Source organism: Capra hircus, chromosome 18 (genome assembly GCF_001704415.2).
Source record: "Capra hircus breed San Clemente chromosome 18, ASM170441v1, whole genome shotgun sequence".
Lineage (NCBI taxonomy): Eukaryota > Metazoa > Chordata > Mammalia > Artiodactyla > Bovidae > Capra > Capra hircus.
In genome coordinates, this window is record NC_030825.1 from 40,363,334 (window position 1) to 40,387,183 (window position 23,850).

Here is a 23,850-nt window from a genome sequence, read left to right on the forward strand (position 1 = left end):
TTAAAATGATTATCTCTTCATTGAATTTTTCAGCAAGAAACCAACTTCTCAAAAACAATGCCAACCAAATGGCATTTTGACTGCTTACACCTAAATAGCTTAGTTAAAAGTAGTACTTTTCAAATAGAAGTGATTGACACTGTATTATTAGCTATTTCATGAATCTTCAGTTTTAGATATTTTATCTAAAATGTTTTTAAAAGATACTAGTCTAAAATAATTAATTTTGAAGTAAAATTCTTAATTGAGGTAAAATTAATTCTACCTCAGACCTTAAATGCCAGATACCTTTTCTTGAACATTTAACGTTGGTGTGAATACTGGTGAAAGTTTGGGCATTAGTAAGCATTTTACAGGTGATTGGGAAATGTCACTTCTCACCTCCTCTTTGAGTGGTACTAGAAAGGCCAGAGCATTTTCCCGCTCTGCAGAGTTCAGTGGAGAATACAGCTGGCCTGTCCTTCTGTTTTTCCAGAGTTCTGCAGCAACTTGAACAGAGCCACTGGCTAGACCATTGCACCAAAAGCCTCTTTGTGGAATTTGTGGTCTTCAATGCTAATGTGAACCTGTTCTGTGTAGTGACCCTGATTTTGGAGTCCAACAATGTAGGTATGAAGGCCTCCTCTCTTCCCTCTGTGACCTGGGTATCACTGAAGGCCCCATTTCTTTATCTTATTTCATTTTAAAAAATTATTTAAAGCTATAGCACATAATTTTGAAAGTCAGACATTTCAGGGCAAAAACTAGCAGGCCTCTCTTCATTCCTACTCTCCAGAGGCAGATTTAACTGATTCTTTGGTATTTAAAAATTACTCTAAAAATGCAGCATGCCTGTTAAGTATGTCATTAATCTTCAGTTTTAGATGGTCTCTTTTCTGGGGGGTGGGGAGCATTGTGCTTGGTGTTCAGTGCAGCACGTGGGCTCTCTGGTTGCAGCGAGCAGGGGCTAGTCTGTGCTGCAGTGCCTGGGCCGCCTCCTCTGGTGTGGTGGCGCACAAGCTCAAGAGCACAGGCTAGCTGTGCTTGGCTAGTTGCTCTGCGGCATGTGGAAGCCTCCTGGAATAGGAATCGAACTCGTGTCCCCTGCATTGGTAGGTGAATTCTTACCCACTGTACCACCAGGGAAGTCCCAATAGTATCTTCGTATGATGATAATTCAACTGTTTTATATTCGAATCTGCCTGCAATGCAGGAGACCCAGTTCAATCCCTGGGTCAGGAAGATCCCCTGGAGAAGGAAATGGCAACCGACTCCAGCATTCTTGCCTAAGAAATCCCATGGACAGAGGAACCTGGTGGGCCAGTCCATGGGGTTGGAAAAGAGTTGGATACCACTGAGCAACTAAACCACCAACCTCTGTATATTATAATTAAATATCTTTTCTCTTACAATATGTTTCCCTAGAGTTTATAGTTACTTCTTTTTCTTTTTCACTTTCTTGGTTTTACATGCATCTATCATTGATTCACCTCCAGACTCTTCCTAGAAGTAAAAATTTCATTCTGTTCAAAACTATCAAGTAACCTATCATTTTGTCTTTTCCTTAGAAACATCTTCTCAGGCCCACTATTCTTTCAGTATAGTCCAGATTGGTTATTTTCTAGGCCTGCTTGAGAGCTCTTGAACTTGGACTCTCCTTGCCCTGTCTCCTCTCTGTTGGATTACCTTTCTCCTAAATCCCATGTCTTCCCTTCTTGGTTTACTTTCTCATTTTGCTGGGACACATCCAGCTGGTATGTTTGTTGGTAACTTCCTGGAAATGAGCAAGGGAAGTAAATTTTCTTAAAGCCTTCAGTTCAGTTCAGTTGCTCAGTTGTGTCTGACTCTTTGCAACCCCATGGACTGCAGCATGCCAGGCTTCCCTGTCCGTCACCAACTGCCGGAGCTTGCTCAAACTCATGTCCATTGAGTTGGTGATGCCACCAACCATCTCATCCTCTGTTGTCCCCTTCTCTTCCTGTCTTCAATCTTTCCCAGCATCAGGGTCTTTCCCAAAGAGTCAGTTCTCATCAGGTGGCCAAAGTATTGGAGCTTCAGCTTCAGCATCAGTCCTTCCAATGAGTATTCAGGACTATTTTCCTTTAAGATTGACTGGTTTGATCTACTTGCTGTCCAAGGGACTCTCAAGAGTCTTCTCCAACACCATAGTTCCAAAGGATCAATTCTGTGGCACTCAGCTTCCTTTATAGCCCAATTCTCACATCCATACATAACTACTGGACAAACCATAGCTTGACTAGACAGACATTTGTTGGCAAAGTAATGTCTCTGCTTTTTAATATGCTGTCTAGATTGGTCATAGCTTTTCTTCCAAGGAGCAAGCATCTTTTAATTTCATGGCTGCAGTCACCATCTGCAGTGATTTTGGAGCCCCCCCAAAAGCTTTTTTTCTCCCATCACGTTTGGTTGATCAATCATTTGGCTGGATATAGTAGTTTTTCAGAGTTTTTAAGTTTAGCTCCACTGTCTTCTAGCTTCTTATACTGCTATAAATAAGTATGATGATCCCCTTGCTCCCAAGTTTTTAGAATAATCTTTGTCCCCAGAGTTAGGAATGGAGTTCACAGTGCGTCCTTTGATCTGGAAATGTATCCCTTAAGTTCTAAGAGATGTTCTTGCATTTTTTTCTTTTTTCTGATATTCTTAGCATTTTGATGTTGGAATTCATAGATGGAGCCTCTGATTTCCTCATGTTTTTGCTTTATTTTCCATCCTTTCCTTCTGATTTCTGAGCAATTACTTCAATTTCCAAACCACTTTTGGAATATTTTCATTTCTAAAAATTGTTTGTCCTTGTTTCTTTTTCAGTTTCCTACTCTTCTTTTTGGATACAATATCCTCTTCACTAAGGATATTACAGGTTTATGTTTTCTTCTGCTCCTTCAAGGCTTTCTGTAATTCCTCTGAGCGTCTTTAGTTTTTTTTGGTGTTTTGTGTCCGGTCCTATTTAAGAGGGAGGCAGTAAAAACCAAGTAAGTGCTAATTAGAAGCACCATGTGCATGGACAGAACTAGTCAGGTGGTATCTGTCCTTTTGGGGAGCAGTTTGCAGAAAGAGAGGACCCCCTCCACTCCCCTGCCTTGAGGATGTAAGCCTTTAAGACTCCTCAGAGCCAGATAACGGAAGGGGAATGGGAAGGGTCTCACCATGCAATATTTAAACTTTCTTTCAATTCCCTTTTCCAGTGGAGTACTACTCACAAATAGACCTGGTGTCCCGAGTTCAGATTCTCTCTGACTCAACGTTACTAGGAAGGCAGGATGGGTAGTAAATAACGTGGTTGTAAAGGGGAGAGAGGAACTCTGGGTTTTACCTGTTTATGTCGACTTACGATTCTGTTAGTTCTATTTGAACTTCTACCTTCTGAGGTACCTGATGCCTCCAGTTTCTCAGCCTTTGTGAGGTTTTGTGCTAAGAACCAGCTTCCTTCTGGGTTTCCTGTGCTGCTGGCTTAGGTTTCAGCTTTCTTGAATCTTCTCAGGCAGTGTCATTCAGCTGTTTTCCAGTTCCAGGCTCATCTGCCCACCTCCTCATCTTTGGGTCATTTTTAAAATTCCTTTACTGTCAGTGGCATTTTGGAAGGGATTAGAGGGAAACTGGGTATGTTCAATTCTTCCCCCTTTAACAGGAAGTCTGCCCTAATCCTCCTTCCTTTCCCCTCTCCCCCATAATTTGCCCAAGTGTCCTATGACCTTAGGTTTTACTTCTAATCAGAATTTTTTTCCTCCCAAGCCCACACAGTAGACCACTTTTGCTATTTGTTTCAAAATGAAACATGAAAGCTTCCCAAGAGTCTTCATAGGGTTATTTTAACTACTCAAAAACTAGGGGTAAAATAAACATGGGGAAAATCCTGGCTTTCCCCATGAGAGCTAGCTATGTAAGGCAGGAATTCCTTTTGTTCTTAAATGTACTTTCTACTACAGGGGGTGCATCTTAGTTCTAGTATTTGGGGGCTTTATGAAAAATTTATATCTATAAGCATCTCATGATCTTATAAAGCTTTTTGGTCTGTCTTCATAAACATCTGAGTATGCAGGGGATACTGTTAGTATTCATGGGATAATGTTAGTGCTTTTCATATAGGAAGTGTCTAAATTTGAAAAGGTTCAAATCTTTTTCATCATACTAATTTCTGAAATGTATTTTTTAAAGCTTTAAACAAAGGTACCATACTTCCATTTAATTCCATTCACCCCACAGTTTTCACTGCAATCAAGTCTCTGAAACATCATTTTGCAACAGTACAGCTAGTCAGTTTGTTTCTATAGCCATTCTGACTTGGTAAGAAAGAGGGACACCTGTTAACAGCTGTTAAGACACTGCCCTCTACGTGGGATCAACAGTATAATCCTCTCCTGCCTTTCAGTGCAGTCCACACATTCTTCCAGTGGCTTTGCATACATGATCCCATTTAATATTCATGACAATTCTTGAGGAAATACTAAGTGACATGTTAGAGACTCAGGAAAATTGGAAATGGATGGTACAGGAACACTTGGGGTTATCTGAAAGAGAGTTGGAAGGGCAGAAGGCAAATTTAAAAGCTCTTAACTCCAGGTGTTCTTTCTTTCTCTCAGGTGCCTTCTTCACCTCCGTGAGACTGGACATTTTAACTTTCCTTCAGATATCAAAGAACTTTGCCTGGTCTGTCATGTCACAAGTCATCTACTATCTACTGGTCTGTTACTATGCCTTTGCACAGGTGAACTGAAAATATTAGATGTAAGAAATTCTGTGTTGCCAGGTATTACTTGGAGAACCACAGGGAGCTGCTTTTAGGATTATAGCTATGATTTTGGTCCTTTCTGGAAGACTGAGTTCAGTTAAACCTACTGGCCTTCCACCAAGTAGTTCTTCCAGTTTTCTAGAGTTAAAAAATTAAGTATATAGAAAGAATTTTTTGTCCAGTTATATGACCCCTATCTGGGGCTTCCCAGATGGCACTAGTGGTAAAGAACCCACCTGCCAACACAGGAAATGTTAACAGACGCAGGTTCCATCACTGGATTGGGAAGATCCCCTGAGGAGGGCATGGCAACCCACTCCCAGTATTCTTGCCTAAAAATCCCATGGACAGAGGAGCCTGACGGGTTGCAGTCAGATGCGACTTTGCACACACACGACCCCTATATAAGGTAACACTTAGATGACTGTACCCAAAAAGCATTTCTTAGGCCACACACAATATTTTGTTTTCAGGGTTTTAATTAATTGAGGAACTTTATTATTAAGTTTAAGCAACATGATGAATGTATACAATTAGTTGTTTTAAGGAAGGCCAACTTTTGTGTTTAAGTGGCAGCTCTGAATGACTACAAGGCAGAACTGAGACCAGAACGATTGTGTCCAACTTAGGGATCTGAACGGTCCCTGGCTGAGTGCTTTCCCAGAGTTCGTAACACTTTATTGGGGAAAGACCTAGGTGATCTTTCAGGCAAGCAATAGTGACTGTGGTGTCTTATGTTTAGGGTCGCCAGTTGAAACAGCAGAGGTGGAGGTTCTTCATGAGGAAAAGAAACCTTCTAGATATGAGCATAATCCTCCTTAGCTTTGTCATCTTGGGACTTGACCTGACAGTTATTTCTCTACTTAAAAAACACATGGTACAATACCACTATGACCGAGACAGGTAAGGACCCTGAGGGAGCAAAGGATATTCTTACTTGATGCTCAGAATTTACTGGCTACACAAGTATTCTTTCAAACTCCCCTCTTCCTCTCTGCCAGATCTCTATTTGTATAATATCACAGTTAAACACAGACTACTGTCCACAGTGAAGAACACAACTAACTAGAAACTGCTAACTGCTAATGATAGATGAAAAGCTCTTCTGCCTTCATAGTACTTAGGTACATGTTAATCTAGGATAATACAATTAAATTTCACATAGCAAGGGTCTGGAATTGGGTTATTTTGCACCTTGGCCAAGGAATGAAGTCCTGACATGACAAGTGATCATTCTTTGAATAGAACAACACATGGAACATCTCTAAATCCAAAGAGGGTTGCTTTCTGGGAAGGGATGTTCATCCTTTAGCTCATCCTTACCAAGCAGCAGTCTGGTGCCACTTTGGGGTAACTTCTTTGGTCTTTCTCCTGGGAAAGACAAAGTATCTTATTTCCCAAAGTACTGCCATGTGGTGCTTTTCTAACCTTGCAGTGCCCAATAGCCTGGGCTGCAGATCTGTTAAGACTGAGGCAGTGTCCCAGGAAGGCCTTATAGAGGGTTGTCCATGCACAGACAGTGGTGTAGCGTGCAGTCCTCAGTGCAGTGGCACTGAGGTCTTGCCTGCTGTGTGGTACTGCTACATGTTATCACAATGAAAGTGCCAGTTCACTCATGTCTGTGGAGGTCTTTCCAAGTAACCTAGTTGCTGCAACATAAAATTATCAATGCATCTCTCACGTAACAACAGAAACCAACAGAACAATTGGTGAGTAACACCCCTTTACTTCTATAGTTTAATCATCTCTCTACTCAGCACTGTTAAATCTATTAGAGGATCAATTACCACTGTTAGAGAACAACATAGGATTAGAGTGTTACAGAAAACAGATAATAACGAGGCGTTATTATACATCTCGTTAGGTTAACTCATCTCTTCTGAAAGGAGAGATCTGAAACTAGAGCAGTGCTGGAGGCTGGCCCCGATTCTTGGTTAACTCCAGATTCAGAATCGATAGGATGAATCAGGAGTAGCCAGCTAGAGGCTGCATTCCAAGGTTTCTACAGCACTGCTCCCAGTCGAGTATGTGGCCTTGTGCCAGTGCTCACATCCATGGGAAGCCACACTGGAAAGAAGCGTTCTGTCAACAGGAACGGGACTTACAGAGCTGCTGCACTTGAGGAGTAGGAGCCCTGGAGACACTGACCTCACAGGAGTTGATGGCATAGACTTCATCCTGAGTGTCTGCTTTCCTTGGTACAGGTTCATCAACTTCTATGAGGCAGTTAAAGTCAACTCAGCTGTCATTCACCTCATGGGTTTCCTAGTTCTTTTGGCAACAGTTCAGCTATGGAGCCTGCTGTATCAAAACCCCAGGCTGCAGGTCATTGACAGAACACTCAGCAAAGCCTGGGACGAGGTAGTGGGCTTCTTGCTGGTCATCTTGATCCTGCTGACAGGCTATGCCATTGCGGTAAGCACCCGTCCTAGTGTGTCTTGTCCCGAGTGCTGTGGTCTTGGAGTCACGCTGCTTTCCTTAAAAAAGGTTGCTAAATGGAAAGTCACAGTTCAAGCTGGCAGTGTTTTGGAGAAGATAGAGGAAAAGAGCTGGTTTTAGTTATGTCCATATTTAACCAGCAGTATTATAAGCTCACGACATTTCTCTCATCTTTAAAATGGAGATAACATTTTAACTCACAAGATATGAAAGTCAAGTAAACTTACATGAAAACACTGATCACAAAGGGATTCTGCATGGTTTTCAGGCATAGTAATTTGAATGGCCACTAAGGATATTCTTTAATTTCCATCCCATTTGGTCTACATTGACCTCATCATTATAACCATTTCAGGACCCAAACTGCAGCCCCCTCTGCTGCTTGCCAAGCCCACCTGACTCTTCTTTTTCAGTTTAACCTGCTGTTTGGATGGAGCATCTCCGACTACCAAACTTTTCTCAGTTCAGCAGTAACTGTTGTCAGTCTCCTGATGGGAATCTCTCATCACAAGGAGGTAAAAAAAACAAACTCTCTTCCTGGTTTCCTTGCAGAATTATGTTTCGTTTAATACATCAGATGAGAACGGCTTATAAAAGCAACCCCTACTGTACCATTACATGCTGAAAAAGGGAGAAATTTAGAACCTTTGCCATCATTTTATGGTACTACCTATAGATAAAGCTTTTGAATGGCTGTTACCTCCTTTTCTAAGCACATAGTCCCACATTCCTCATTTCTTGTATCCTCAATCTTACTGCCAAAGACACAGGGCTCTCAGACAGAATAACATGATTGCTGCTGCTTTCTCAATAGCCTTTTGACGTGTACAGCTGGAAATGACCTGAAATAATAATTAGGGAGGTACAGTTCCACAAAGAACTATAGTATTTATGTTAACAAATACTAATGTCACAGAGGGCTGTCATTTTCCCCCAGGAACTACCTACACAAAGCCCTTTCTATTAGACATAAAAAAAAAATTAGGAAACCCAGATGAGGTTTTGGGTCCCCAAAACTAACATATATAGATTTGATCAGGGAGAAAAAAACTCCCTGATCCCAATTCAGATTAGTGAAACTGGCAAGATTTTGATCAAAGCTTATCATTATGATATCCTATGTTAAGAGTAGAAATTGCATGGAGTAGCAGAGACCATCTCCATTATCATTTCTGGCTTCTATGTATTCTTTCAATACGCTCTTGCTAGTCCTTGAAGCTTCTGTATTTGGATGTATTTTCTAGATTTGTCAAAACTCACGAGGGCTTTGAGTCTTTTTTTTTTAAGCTGCACAGCTTGTGGGATCTTAGTTCCCCAACCAGGGACTGAACCTGGGCACTCAGCAGTGAAAGTGCAAAAAGAAAGAAAGAGGTCACTCAGTCATGGCTCTTTGTGACCCCATGGACTGTAGCCTATCGGTCTCCTCAGTCCATGGAATTTCCCAGGCAAGAGTACTGGTGTGGGTTGCCACTTCCTTCTCCAGGGGATCTTCCCAACCCAGGGTTTAAACCCAGGACTCCTGCACTGCAGGCAGATGCTTTATCGTCTGAGCCACCAGGGAAGCCCGTGAAAGTGCAGTCATAAGCCAGGAAATTCCCATGAGTCATTTATAATTCCATTACAACTTACCTGTTATCTTCTTGTGGAAGCCCTGAAGGCATAATTATTTATATACCCTTAGAGTCAAGTCACTCTTGCTCTTCTGTCCACTCAAAAGTATTTTCCTTTTTAGTATTTTAGCTTTTCTAGTTTCCACCAGGCAGAAATGTTTTCTTATGTGAATATATCCCAAGTATTAGCACATATTTTACATTTTTAAAGCAGAAATTAAACTATCAGTGTTTAAACCCAAAGTGTTCTATTGTCTTTCCAGGTTACTGCTGTGAACCCAGTCCTGGGCTCCTTTCTTATCTTCACCTATGTTGTTTTGATGGTACTTATGATCATTAACCTTTTTGTTTCTGCCATTTTAATGGCCTTTGGTAAAGAAAGGAAATCTCTTAAGGTAAGTAACTCAGTAACTAAGCTATAAGCTATATCATGATTTTTTATCCCTGGAAAAGCTCAGATTTAGCTCTTCTTATGATTACAGATTGACATAACACACAGTATCAGCATATTCCCTTTATTAGTCTCCATAATGCTGTCAACCATTTTACTAGGAAACCCAATTTACTAAAAGTTATATTATTCCAGTAGTCATGTACGGATGTGAGAATTGGACCATAAAGAAAGCTGAACACTGAAAATGATGCTTCTGAACTGTGGTGTTGGAGAAGACTCGTAACAGTCCCTTGGACAGCAAAGAGCCCAAACCAGTCCATCCTAAAGGAAATCAGTCCTGAATATTCACTGGAAGGGCTGATGCTGAAGCTACAATACTTTGGCCACCTGATGCTAAGAATGGACTCACTGGAAAAGACCCTGGTGCTGGGCAAGATTGAAGGCAGGAGGAGAAGGGGACGACAGAGAATGAGGTGGTTGAATGGCATCACAGACTTGATGGACATGAGTTTGAGCAAGCTCTGGGAGTTGGTGAGGGACAGGGAAGCCTGGTGTGCTGCAGTCCAGGGGGTTGTGAAGAGTTGGACATGACTGAGCGACTGACATTATGTTCTGTATCCAGTGTCCTAAAATATCTGGTTCTCAACTGTTAAGTAGCAGAAACACTGCTGACAAGGCCTGACAGTAAACCATTAAAGCAAACAGTATCTTTATATCTACTTTTAAAAATTACACCTTTGGTACTTTTTCCTTCCAACATTAGCAACAACTCCAGTTTCCTCACTTTTTTCCTTTTGTCTTTCAGCAGACTGAGAGAGGCGCCACACTGATGGATATGCTGTTGCTGAAGCTGTCAAGTTTGTTAGGGATCCAGCAGCATCAGAGCACATGTCAGCAAACAGCCCTAACAGCAACAGCCACGGACAAATGAAGGTTTAAAAGGTGAGTTACCTTAATCCTGTTGTCTCCTCATGTGGCTTATTACTTCTGAGTATATTAACACTGATCTTTGCATGGTGTACTTTGGGAAATGTTTATATAGTATATTTTGTTAATTTTCCTAGTGAAGAATCAAAAATCCCCTTGGCACTAAAAGGGTGATGCAGGATGAACCAACTCTGCTGCCTAGCAGCAAGTTAGAGAGCACTTACCATTCATGTTCCAAAAATATGAGTCACAAGTAAGCTCACTGCAACTTTATAATCAAAGACACAAGCATGAGATCTGGCTCAGGGGGAGTGCTGTCACAGAGAAGTAACCATGCCAGCTCCCAGATTACTATCTGGGCTTACATACAGAGATCAAAATGGGCTTCTTACTCCCCAACTGTCCATCCACATTATCCAGGGAGCAAAAGGATGGTCTAACTTGTACCCAATATTGGTTACTTGCTTAAAATACTCTCCACTAAAAGCTGAATTTGCCCCTCATCATTTTACCCAAACTGGAGAAACCAGGGCACAATATTTTTAACTTTATTAGCAGCTACTGAGCCATGAGATACAAATCAACCAAAAACATTAAAGTTGCTTGAACAGAGTATGTACAGATTTACCACACAGAAGCCAAAGTCATATCTTCTGATCCCAACGCCACCCTTGTGGGGAAAGATGGCCTTAGCTAGGGGGCAAAAGGGTTAGTCTCATCCATTGAGGGAAGCAGCAAAACCATTAGAGCCACACAGGCACCAAAAATTTATTTGAGATCAGTTTGTAGAGGTTCTCTTGATCATAAAGTCTTCAAACGAGAACAGGAATCCCTTTTCAATAATCTGTAGGCTTTCCAGCTCACTACTCAAGAGACTTGAATATTTCTAATTAAGGCTACTGGAAGCCCACCTTAGCCTTGACTGGTGACTTCTGCTCAGTACATAGCCAAATGCAATCCAACAGAATGCCATGGGGAAAAAACAGGAATTTACACAGTGCTGCCCTCTATTAAAAGGGAGACATAGCACTCAAAATAAAGCAAAGGCCACAGAGGGCTCCCTGAGAATCCAGTAGAACTAAGAGAGGCCTTCAACTTTCCAAATAAACTTCGCAACTGGATCCAGATGGAACAGTGCCCTGCAGCAAGGAGTAGTGTGCATGTCAATGAGAAGACCCAGCTTCTGAGAACTGTTATAATGGCTTCCTGAGCCATTTTTTTCTCTCCCCCATTCACGTTAGAGTGTGAAAATACACACCTTGGCCTTGAATCTCACTTGGCCTTGAATCTCACTCACCACAAATCCTCTGTACAGAGGGTTTGTTTCTAAGTCTGGAACCTCAGCACAGAGCTGAGACGCTTCAGGAAGTCCTCTCCACCACCATCCAGCCATCTCTCCCCACAATGATTTCACCTTCTCATTGCCCTGTGGAGGGATGGTGGGACAGGAAGGAGAGAACCTGGGATCACACTGACAGGGAACGGACAAGAAAGGCTGCCAGGAGCCAGCTGCTCCAACCTCATCATCCCCAGTTGTTAGTCTCTTGGGAGCAATGGAGAACTGGAAAGCAGCAGAGTCTGGTAGAGCAGGAAGAGAGCCCAGAGGGAGAGTGTGCTCAGTGATGGTTAACAGATAAAACAATTTCATGGAGATTCTTTGTTACAAGGAAAAACTGCTCAGTCTCAACTCCCAGAACTTGGACCTTGCCTGGTTTAGGAGGCCTATGTTTTCTTTTTTAGCTCCTCAAATCTCCGGGAAAGATCATCGAAGTCAATGTCCTCTGACGCTGAGGTGTTGGCACCAGCAGATGCAGTTGGGAGTGTGTCTGGCACAGACGGCAGCTCTGGCAGCACAAAGTTGTCATAGGTGTCTGTGAGCCTTGAAGCAGGCTTTGCAGGAGCCTCTGGCTTGGGCCCAGGACCTAATCAGAGTAAGGAGCATAGTGTTACACACACCAGAAAAACAGCTCAAAGCCCAGAAGGAAACACTGCTTAAAAAAAAAAAAAAAAAATTCTAGAAGTCAATAAAAATTTTCAGGACAATTAACGGCTACATTTTCTAATTATAGTTGAATATATGTTTTATTTTCCTACAGTGAGAAAAAGTTTAAGGGGAAGTCAAAGTGTGGTGCATAGGGCTTAGGTACCCAGGATTCATTTAAATGGACTGTCCCCTTTCACAAAGGTCTGTTCCCGTAATAATAAAGTCCAAGGAGTGGTACTAGAATTCTACTGGGAAGAGCAAAAAAATTTATAAGGAATGTTAACATCCACACTGTTCAATGTAATGGAATGTGATCTTGTTTCTAATCTTCCATTTTATATTTAACAAGTTAAAATCATCACCCTCTCTACCTACTGTACATTTCCATTTCTATCGAAGTTCTAGAAAATAAGAACAGTGCTTGCCTCTAGAGTAGAACTAACTGGGAAAGAACACAAGGTAACTTTCTGGGGTGATAGAAATGTTCCCTTTACTAAAGTGGTGGTTACATAATGTGTGTGTAGATGCACCTAAAAAATGGTCATATACATTTCTGTATTTTTTTGTACATAAATTATACCTCAATAAAACTGTCCCCAATTTTAAAAAGTTATGTTTCTCTGGGGAGAATGGATACATGTCTATGTATGGCTGGGTCCCTTCAATTGAAACTGTCACAACATTGTTAATTGCCTATACCTCAATATAAAGTATTAAAAAAAATTTTTTTTTTTTAAGTAACCCCTCCCCGACAGCGGGTTTCTGGAGTGCTAGTAGTATTTTTTCAGTGAATGGCTAATGAACATGCTTGCTTTGTGAAAAATCACTAAGCCATTCACTCATAATATATGCCTCTTTCATGTCCAAATTTAAAAACTTTTTTGGTATTTCCAAGCACAGTGGCAGTTGAAGCAGCAGGAACATAAAGAACTTGAGGGTGATGGACAACTAGAAAGTGACAAAGAATAATGATAACTATTAACAGAAAAAGGTAATTTGGGAAATTCCTTGGAGCCAGGATAGACCTTTTCTTTCTGGAAGTGGGAAATCCTGAGTTCTGTTTCCACCATACTGCATTTGGGGAGACAATGGGCATGTGGGTAGAATCCCACAAGCATAAAAACAATCTGAGGAAGGAACAGTGATGAGAAAACAGCAAACAACAAAGGGTTCAGTACTGAGAAAACCTTCAAAGGATTTCTGACTCACACTCACCAACAATCTGTGTAGAAGACACATTCTTATCAGCATTAATGTCATCAACCTGAAACAGAAGAGATCATTACCAGAAGAGAAAGTAAGGGCCTCACTGGTGAAGGTAATGGTACAGGCCCATGTGTGTGGCAAAAGCCAAGCTGCTCAGCAAAACCAGCAAACCTGCTCCAAGAAACTGCCCCTCCGCCCCCTGTACTCTTCCTGATCTCCTTCTCACCAGACAGATACCACGTTGAACTCTTTAACTGCCAAGCAGAGGAAAAGAAAATTCTTATCACATCATTAACATCTCTCTTTAATCTGATACCTTCACCTTCCAGACAGTGAGAAAGCACTCTAAACCACCACATTCACCTCCAAGAACCAAGTCCTCAAATACTAACAAAGATCATATACTTCCTTCCTAGGAACAGTTGTGGGCAAAGCTTCAATGCGTGCAAAGCCAAAACATAAAAACTCAGGCCCAAGGTAAAAACCAAAGGAAAGGACACTAAGCAAGCTCAGGAACAGGGGAATCTCCCTAGAGGAGGAAAGAAGGCTGGCAGGAAAAGTCATCTAATTCTGAACCAAGGCTGTGACAACCATTTACAGTTCAAGGCATCATTAGCATATTACTGATATCAGCAAGTTTTAAGACTAAAAATAAAATTAATGCTATAGGCCAAAACTTACTAAACTTGATACTTCTGTTTAATACAAATATCTAGCTGTTATTCCTTTATAAGATGTTGAGAATTTATAAAACCGGTATTTATATTCTACCACCAAGACTGTACCAGGTCAAAATGATTCTCAGCCTAGTTACTCTTTAAAAAAAAAAAATTATTAGGTGTCCCACTAGAACCTTCTAGGGTCTGCAGCTCCTTCCTGATTCCTGGGCTTTTAACTGCAGACAAAGCATTGCCACCAATGATGCTGCCGCCACCACCACGCCCCATTTCCAGGGTAATATTAAAGCAACACAAAAATCCAAAGCATACAGCAATGCCAGTACTAGGAGTTGATCAAAACTTTGCCTTCCCTGTGGCCATTATTTTGCTCTCTCTTCCTGGGATTCTCTCTCCTGCTGCTTATAAAAGGCTCAGGCACTTACAGATTCATACGATGGGGGAGTTGCTGGAATCTGAGGTGGATGAATATTGGGAAAGGCCTGATAAGTTCCCACTGGCAATCCATTGAAATCCGACTGCAAGAGGAGAAAGGCAACATAAGAGACTGCCCCATCTGCAATTTCTGAAGTGCGTATATGGGAAGAGAGAAATAAATACGTGTGTATACAACTATTTTCTCAACGTGAATATATTCACACCAAATAATATGTATTTAAGATAGGTATTTAATGTGTATTCAAGAGCCCCCAAAGGAAAAAGTGCCTAAAAGGACATGAGACAACATGTCATCAGGAAGACCTAGATTTTTAAAGACCTGTAGACAGGCTATTTATTCATCAAATTACTAACTGCTTTTAAGTCCACAAATGGAGATTATTATCACTTTCTTTGGGGAGGTGGGGGGTATCACTACATGTGGGATCATAGCTCCCCAACCAGGAACTGAACCCATGCCCCTGCAGTGGAAGCATGAGTCTTGACCACTGGACTACAGCAAAGTCCCCAGACTTTCTTACTAGCAGTGACTTTCATCTTCATGTTTACAACAGATGTTTTTCTACTTGGCAATAAGTGATGATTATTCAGTTTTGGAAAAAGCTACTAGTATACCTACAAGTCCCAGAAAACCTACAGTTTTTTCTAGCACCATCTCTCTAGATTTTCCTGCTTCATTACCTGTAGGTTAACCAAAAGACTTTCTCCAAATCCCAATGCTGCTTTTTTCCACAGTATAATCAATAAACTATACCAAATGTTACCTACAACTCCTGAGTGCGCTCACAGAACCAGCTTGTCATCTATTACATTTTCTAGAGTTTACATCCACACTTATTTGTATGTATACTTACAGGTCCCTTTGGAAGCGGGTATGAGAAAGGAGTGTTTGGAGATGGCATAGGCATAGGCATAGGCATTGGCACTGTTCCGTCAGGTCCACCAACTGGTGCTGTGAAGCCGCCTCCACCTCCTCTTCCAGGGCCCCCTTTCTTCACATCATCTGTGAATCCAACATCAATAAGATCTGTCTCTACTCCAGGAGGAGCTTCTGCCTAAGAAAAAGAGAGAAACCCGTATCATCAGGCCCTGTCACAGGCTAGGTTCCCCAGGAAGCTCTGAGATGGAGACCAGCATGACCAAAGTTTATTGGAGAGGGCTCTTGGGATAGAGACCTATGGGGATATGAAGGAAGCAGGCCTGAGCAAAGTAAGAAGTTGGGCTGCCATGCCTTCACAACAGAGGGCTTGGCTAATTCCCCCAGAGTTCTGGAGCTAGGATGGGCCTACAGCACATGTTCCCAACTGGGGCAAAGGGGCAGTCTTTAATCCCCTGCAATGACCAGATACAAGCTGCCCCCAGGAAAGACCCTGGGTAAGGAAGCTCTCTCCTAAGAGGGGCACCGCTGGAGGGACACTCAGCTGTGTGAGCCACCAGTCATCAAAGAGATAGGGGAATAAATGCTTCTGTCCTGAAGTGTGCCTGTAACTGGGGCGGGGAGTAGGGGGGAAGGTCGTCTGAGCAGCACACCAAAACATCTACTTTCCCCCATCAACCATAACCTCTGAATTACTACTTCCATATTTGCCTTTCACTGTAAGCCTCTTTAGGACAGTGGCCTTGTTTATATCTTTTGTGTATTCTCAGCTTTCTGGGGCACATGGCAGGCGCCCAAAAAATGTTTCAAGATCTGTTCTGGGTCTTGGGGCTTCTCTTGCTACCCAGTTCCTTGAACTTCACTGAAAAGTAGCAATAATGCCATTTTATATTTGTATCAAAGTCTGTACCTTTTCAAAGTGCTTTTAGTCATTCATCTCTTCGGATCCTTAAACATTCAGTGAGAGAGATGCAGGCTTATTTACTGCTAACCCAAAAGCACTAACTGGACAAAGGCTTCAACTCCCACACGCAAACTTGAGTGCAAAGAATATGCTTCTTTTTCACAGACAGTGATCTAGAGAGACTTATTTACTGTTGTATTCTAAGGACTCTAAACTCACCATGACCACAGAGTCGGGCTCATAGGGCACATTGTAGTTCTTGGCAATTTCAATCAGGTATCTCTCCACTAGGATTTTGGGTGGGGCCTCCACACTCAGTTTGTGCATTAGCTGTTAAGCAAAAGATCCAGGGTTAACATGCATCTATATAAACCAGCCTAAGACTATCCTGTATCACTGTAAAACTTTGTTTCTCTCATTTTACAAGTCAATGGAGAGAAAAGAAAAGTTCCAACCAGTTATTCTTTTCTTCAGTCACAAAGCACAACATGCATGTATGTCTCACACTCTGGTTACTTATGCGCAAAGACTGACACTGGCATTCCACATCTGAATTCACCCATCTTTCTCCCCACCTCGCTTCTACCTCCATATATCACAAGTGGCACAAAGGACAGGGGATAGAATCAGGAATGACGCAGGATGACAGAGCTTCACAATCAGAGGTGTCGGGCAGGGTTAAGGAGTTGACTGACTACACTGCCAGCCAGCCTTCTTTCTATGAAATGTGCAATCTTAAATGAATGCTACATTACAGTGATACCCACCAGAAACACTGCAGGCAGTAAAATAACCTGCTCCCACCCCACGCACTGGTCCATGTTTAACAAGTACATTCATTACCCTATCATTCACAGTTCCAATCTGGTTGGTCCGACATAACTTGCCATATTCCTTGCTATACTTGGCACAGAGTTGATCAGCAACCTACAGAGAAAAAGAACAGTAAATAAAAATGGAAACCACTCCTACAGGTGGCTTCAAGCTTCCTCCTATCAATAGCAAATATGCTTCTACTCAGGATTTCCGAAAGACTGGACCTGCAAAGCCTCAAAAGGTACATATTAATTCATTTAGTTATTGTTTATTCATCCATCCACTGAACTGCACAGCAGAGACCAGAAATATCTACTCGGAACAGGAGAATTAAATGAAAGTCTTCCCCAAGAGAATGATACCTTTGGCTTCCTTCTCCCTCATGCTTTCAAAAATGTAGATAGCTAGCTTATACCTTCCATGTAGAAGATAGGAAAATTTCTCTCTGAGGAAAATGACCAACCCAAGGAAAGGAAACTAGTTCCTGACAGTCTGGAGGCCCTTGAGAAATGGCTTAAATTATCCTACAATAAATTGGTGCTGGAAGTATCATGCTCCCTGATTTCAAGCTATGCTAAAAAGCACAGTCATCAAAACAGTATGTACGGGCTCACGCATGTGCGCACACACACAAAGAAAACAAACAGATCAATGGAATAGAACGGAGAGTTCAAGAATGAACACATAGTTACACGGGCAATTCATTTACAACAAAGGAGGCAAGAACACGAAAAAGACAGCCTTTTCAATAAATGATAGTGGGAAAACTGGACTACTCTCTCAACCCATACACAAATGAATTCAAGATGGATTAAAGACTTAAACGTAAGATGTGAAACCATAAAACTTCTAGGAAAAAATATGGCAGTACACTCTTCTGACACTGGTCTTAGTAATATTCTTTTGGGTATGTCGCAGGCACAAGAAACAAAAGCAACAATATACAAATGATACTATATCCTACTAAAAAGCTTTTGTACAGTGAAAGAAACTATCAACAAAATAAAAAGGCTACATCTGCTGGTGGGAGAAGGTATTCACAAACAATGGATCTGATAAGGGGTCATTATCCAAAATACACAAAGAACTCATACAACTCAACACCAAAAAACAATCCAATTAGAAAACTGGCAGACAGACATTTTTCCAAAGACACCTACAGATGGCCAACAGGCACAGGAAAAGATGCTCAGAATCACTAATCAAGGAAATGCAAATCAAAACCACACTGAGATAGCCCCTCACACCTGTCAGAAGGGCTATAATAAAAAAAGAAAAAGTACCAAATAAGTGTTGGTGGTGATGTGGAGAAAAAGGGACACTCATACACTGTTGGTGGGAATGTAAATTGGTGTGGCCACTATGAAGATTCCTCCAAAGATTAAAAATAGAACTAATATCTGATCCAGTAATTCCACTCCTGGGTAGTTATCCAAAGTAAATGAAAACACTAATTAGAAAAGACATATCCACACCTATTCTCACTGGAGAATTATTTACAACAGCCAAGATATGGAATCAACCCAAGTGACCATCAACAGATGAATAAAGATGCGGTACATATATGCAATGGAGTATTACTCACTCACTTAAAAAAAATGAAATCTTGCAATTTGCAACAACATGGATGGACCTGTAGGGTATTATGCTAAGTGAAATAAGTCAGATAAATAAAGTATCACATGATCTTCCTTATATGTGGAATTCTAAAAAATCAAATGAACTTAACAAAACAGAAACAGTTATAGATAAAGTGGTTACAAGAGGGGAGCAGGAAGAGGAAATCCAGGGACTAAGAGATACAAAGTTCCATTTGCAAAACAAATGAGTCATGAGCAGCAAATGTACAGTTTGGGGAATATAGTCAATAACTCATCTGTTTGTATGGTGACATATCGTAACTGGAATTATGATCATTTTGAAATGTATAGAAAAATCACTAAATTGTGTAATAGGAACAACATAGTGCTGTAGGTCAATTACACTTAAAGAAGAAACACACAAACATGCAACAAACTCATAAAAAAAGAGATCAGATTTGTGGTTAGAGATGAGACAGGGAAATTGATGAAGGCAGTCAAAAGGTACTACAAACTTTCAGTTGTAAGTAAGAAGGCCAACAAACACATGAAAAGATGTTCAACATCACCAATTATTAGAGAAATGCAAATGAAAACTACAGTAAGGTATCACCTTATTATGGTCAGAGTAGCCATCATGAAAAAAAAAAACCACAAACAACAAATGTTGGCGAGGGTATGTAGAAAAGGGAACCCTCTTACACTGCTGGTGGCAGTATAAATTAATACAACTACTATGGAAAGCAGTATGGAGGGTCCTGAAAGAACTAAAACAGAATTACCCTTTGACCCAGTAATCCCACTACTGGGCATAAACCCAGAGGAAACCATAATTCAACAAGATACACGTACCCAATGTTCACAGCAGTATATTTACAATAACCAGGACATGGAAGCAACCTAAATATCCATGAATTTTGGAATGGATAAAGAAGATATGGTATATAGATAAAATGGAATACCACTCAGCCATAAAAAAGAATGAAGTTGAGTCATTTGCAGAGACATGGATGTACTTAGAGTGTCAAACAGATGGAAGTAAGTCAGAAAGAGAAAAATATCATATATTAAGCACATATGTAGAATCTAGAAAAATGGTATTGATGATCTTATTTGCGAAACAGACACAGAGGTAGAAAACAAATATATGGCCACCAAGGAGGAAAGGGCAGGGGACGGGAGGAACTGGGACACTGGGATTGATACTCTACTGAGACCATACTGTGTAGCACAGGGAACTCTACCTAATGCACATGGTGACCTGAACAGGCACTCCAAAGGCGGGGGCCAGGATATATGCAGACATATGGCTGACTCATTTTGCTGTATAGTAGAAACAAACATTGTAAACCAACTATACTCCAATAAAAATTAATTTTAAAATGATAAATAAGGACTGGAGATGCAATGTACTGTAAGGACTAGAGATGCAGTGATAAATATAATTAACACTGCTGTATGTTATACGTGAAATTGTTGAGAGTAAATTATAAAGAGTTCACTTCACAAAACTAACTTTTTTTCTATTTCTTTTATTTTGTATCTAGGCTTCAACAGTACATCAACTGAGAACTTTCAGATATATAAGCTGAATTTAGAAAAGGCAGAGGAACCAGAAATCAAACTGCCAACATGTGCTGGATCATAGAAAAAGAATTCCAGAAAAACATCTACTTCTGCTTCATTGATCATATCCAAGCTTTTGACTGTGTGGATCATAACAAACCAAAAAATTCATAAAGAGATGGGAATATCAGACCATCTTACCTGCCCCCTGAGAAAGCCATATGCAGGTCAATAAGCACCCATTAGAACTAGACATGGAACAACGAACTGGTTCAAAATTGGGAAAGGAGTATGTCAAGGGTGTATACTGTCACCCTGCTTATTTAACTGATATGCAGAGTATATCATCTGAAATGCCCAGATGGATGAGATATTTGCTCCTTGGAAGAAAAGCTATGACAAATCTAGACAGCATATTAAAAAGCAGAGACATCACTGGGCCAACAAAGATCTGTACAATCAAAGCTATGGTTTTTCCAGTAGTCATGTATGAATGTGACAGCTGGACCATAAAGAAGGCTGAGCACCAAAGAATTGATACTTTTGAACTGTGGTCCTGGAGAATACTCTTCAGTCCCTAGGACAGTGAGGAGATCAAACCAGTCAATTGTAAAGGAAATGAGTCCTGAGTATTCATTGGAAAGACTGATGCTGAAGCTTAAGCTCCAATACTTTGGCCACCTGATGCAAAGAACTGACTCACTGGAAAAGACCCCAATGCTGGGAATGACTGAAGGCAGAAGAAGGGAGTGACAGAGGATGAGATGGTTCAATGGCATCACCGACTCAACAGACTTGAGTTTCAGCAAACTCCAGGGAATAGTGAAGGACAGGGAAGCCTGGCGTGTCACAGTCCAGGGGTCACAAAGAGTCGGACACGACTAGCATCTAAACAACAATATGAGATGACAGATGTTTACCGAAATTATTGTGATAATCATTTCATGATATAAGTCAAATCATTATGCTGTACATCTTAAATTTATACAGTCCTGTATTGTCAATTATATCCTATTAAAACTGGAAGAAAAAAAAAGGAGACAAAAAAATTGGCATCTGGCATTAAGACCCACCTAAGCACACAAGAGGTTCCAACCCATTTTCAGTACCTCAGTCTTTAATAAACAGCCAAACCTTTCAGAAAACCCTCTACTATAAAAACAGTTTAAGAAACAGAAGTAAACAAACATTAGAGAAACAAGAAGAGTTTATGAAGGACTATAATATTCCTAGAGTTAGAAGGCAGTGAAGCCATGAAACAACAATAACAAAAAAAATAGACTATTTAAAAAATAGATATTCAGAGACTTAATTAAAAAGAGCTCAAATAAAAATATACAGAGGACAAGGAAATTTTATAAGATAGGTGGGAGATAAGACTGAGACAATATCCAAGTGAATAACTGGCAAAGACGTAGAAAACAGGAGAGAAAACAACTCGACTGAATTTGTACCTGAGCAGTACCATATCCATGTTGTGGCAGGTAATTTTTCAGTTAATGTCTGTGTGTCCTGCCAGACTCTAAGCTATAAGAGTAGCTATAAGAGTACTCACCACTGCACTCTCAGTAGCCATGTAATGCACAACACTGACTCAATAAATATTTCTGGAACAAATGAATGAAAGAAAACATCTGTTCCCTTAATATTACTGTAACTTTACTGACTTACAGTTGTTTAAAAAGGTACTTAAATGACATTACAATAAAAGTAATTTAAGAAAAAACATGGGTTATATGTAACTTTGCCTCTTAGAAAAACTATTTAAGTTTGGAAAACACTGTGCTACTCTATGAACAGTTCCATTCTATGAACCATTTCACAAAGCCTTTTTCAAAGGCAGCATGAGAAGGGTACAAAATAAGTAAGCAGAAGTGACATATATAAACCAACCTTTCTAACAGCAGGAAAAACTACATGCATCACTGAAACTGGTTGTACTCACAATTTTCAGCTCTGCCACTTCTGACTGGAGTCGAGGAGCAGCCCAAATCAATGTAGACACAGATTCAGCCAGACCAGAATCTAACTCCCTAATTAAGGGGGGGGGGGGAATTAGTAAAATTTAATATTCTTTCAAACAAACAAAACCTCATCTGTATCACATACTTGATAACCTCCTCTAAAGCAATCTCACAAATCTTACTGAAAGTGAGAAGTGAAAGTGAAGTTGCTCAGTCATGTCTGACTCATTGCGACCCCATGGATTGTAGCCTACCAGGCTTCTCCATCCATGAGATTTTCCAGGCAAGAACACTGGAGTGGGTTGCCACTGCCTTCTCCAGATCTTCCCGACCCAGGGATTGAACCCGGGTCTCCCGCATTGTAGGCAGAAGCTTTACTGTCTGAGCCACAAATCTCACTGGATCCTCACAATAACTCTAGGCTTATAGACATTTCTGTCATCCAATTTTGGGAGAAAATCTCAAACTAAGAAACCAGCCCATGGTCACAAAGTCAGCAAATGGTTGAGCCAAGTCTCAAATTCAGGCCTCTTGATTTCAGATTTCACATTTTCAACAGGAGTCTACACTGAGATCAGGCCCTCAAGTGAGTAGTAGGAAAAACATCCTTGTGTACATGAAGTGGTAGTCCCTGAGAGCTAGCTCCCCACACACAGGAAGAGGCCAGTAACATTCCTTTCTCAAATTCCAGAGGTGATTTGATTTAATCTTCAAATCAAAATACCTTACTTCATTATAGTTCTACAAAATGAAAAAGATCTAGAGGTCTACTGAATAACACTGACAGTTAAATAGTACTGTACTGAGTGCTTAAAAATGTTTAAGAACTGACTTCCCTGGTGGTTCAGTGGTTGAGAACCTACCTGCCAATGCAGGGGATACAGGTTTGACCCCTGGTCCCGAAATATTTCACAAGCCACGAAGTAACCAAGCCCGTGTGCCACAACTACTACGCACACGAGCTCTTGAGGCCATGCTCTGCAACAAGAGAAGCCCCCACAAAGAGAAGCCGGAGCACTGCAACCAAAGGACAGCCCCGCTTGCCACAACTAGACAAAGCCCATGCATAGCAACAAAGACCCAAAGCAGCAACAAATAAATTTTTTCATAAAAAAATTTTTTTGAACAGTTTAAGGCAGATCTTATGTTAAGTGTTCTTATCAAAAAAAAGGGATACAAGGAAATTTTTGGAGATGACAACTGCTTTTTTAACTTATGATGATGTGTACAGCTATATAAATGCCTATGGCCCAAACTCATCAAATTGTACACTTGCACATACTAAATACGTGAATTTTCTTCTGAAATCAACTACATCTTGATGAAGGGAAAAAAAGGACAAAACGGCTTACTTCATAGACTGGATGAGGCCAAATCGAGCCAGCAGCAGGTCACAGTACAGTTCCAGGATCTCCATGGCCTCCACAAGGTAGTCTTCTCGAATAATGTGCTCCACTCGGATTCGAGCTCTTTCATCTTTCCCAGCAGCCAGATAGTCGGCAATCTCTTTCCTTGCTTTCTGGGCCAATTCCGCTAAAGCACAAATCCCACTCCAGTCACACAGCAGTAGTACATGGGCCCTGGCCTGCAGGCAGACATCCACCCCAAAAGAGAAAAGTCGGTGTTTCTACTATATCCTAGCTCACCCTTCCTTAGCAAACTTAGTCTCATCTCATCTATTCTAGAATTTGCTACCTTTTCTAGGTGAGAATAGTGTTTGTGTAGTCATTTATCTATTC

At 40.9% G+C, this 23,850-nt stretch overlaps 2 protein-coding genes across 6 annotated transcripts in view; one reads left to right on the forward strand and one right to left on the reverse strand.

Annotated features, from left to right (window-relative positions):
* The window catches only part of PKD1L3 (polycystin 1 like 3, transient receptor potential channel interacting), an 82,097-nt gene extending 71,036 nt beyond the window's left edge, over positions 1–11,061 (forward strand). Inside the window, exons 26-32 of the mRNA XM_018063159.1 lie at positions 476–644; positions 4,493–4,705; positions 5,472–5,632; positions 6,934–7,144; positions 7,582–7,683; positions 9,042–9,173; positions 9,987–11,061. Of these exons, the coding sequence (XP_017918648.1) occupies positions 476–644; positions 4,493–4,705; positions 5,472–5,632; positions 6,934–7,144; positions 7,582–7,683; positions 9,042–9,173; positions 9,987–10,103 (1,105 nt within the window). The 3' untranslated portion in view covers positions 10,104–11,061. The remainder of the gene's footprint in view (positions 1–475; positions 645–4,492; positions 4,706–5,471; positions 5,633–6,933; positions 7,145–7,581; positions 7,684–9,041; positions 9,174–9,986) is intronic.
* IST1 (IST1, ESCRT-III associated factor) overlaps positions 10,632–23,850 on the reverse strand; it is a 36,099-nt gene continuing 22,880 nt past the window's right edge. For 3 of the 5 annotated variants that reach the window (XM_018062223.1, XM_018062224.1, XM_018062225.1), the window contains 8 exons: positions 23,464–23,644; positions 22,093–22,180; positions 17,029–17,112; positions 16,405–16,515; positions 15,259–15,459; positions 14,392–14,484; positions 13,299–13,347; positions 10,632–12,021 (listed from right to left, as the gene is read on the reverse strand). In XM_018062223.1, the coding sequence (XP_017917712.1) occupies positions 11,822–12,021; positions 13,299–13,347; positions 14,392–14,484; positions 15,259–15,459; positions 16,405–16,515; positions 17,029–17,112; positions 22,093–22,180; positions 23,464–23,644 (1,007 nt within the window). In that variant the 3' untranslated portion in view covers positions 10,632–11,821. Of the gene's footprint in view, positions 12,022–13,298; positions 13,348–14,391; positions 14,485–15,258; positions 15,460–16,404; positions 16,516–17,028; positions 17,113–22,092; positions 22,181–23,463; positions 23,697–23,850 lie in introns of all 5 variants that reach the window. The other 2 variants (XM_018062227.1, XM_018062226.1) reach the window with 2 other exon arrangements.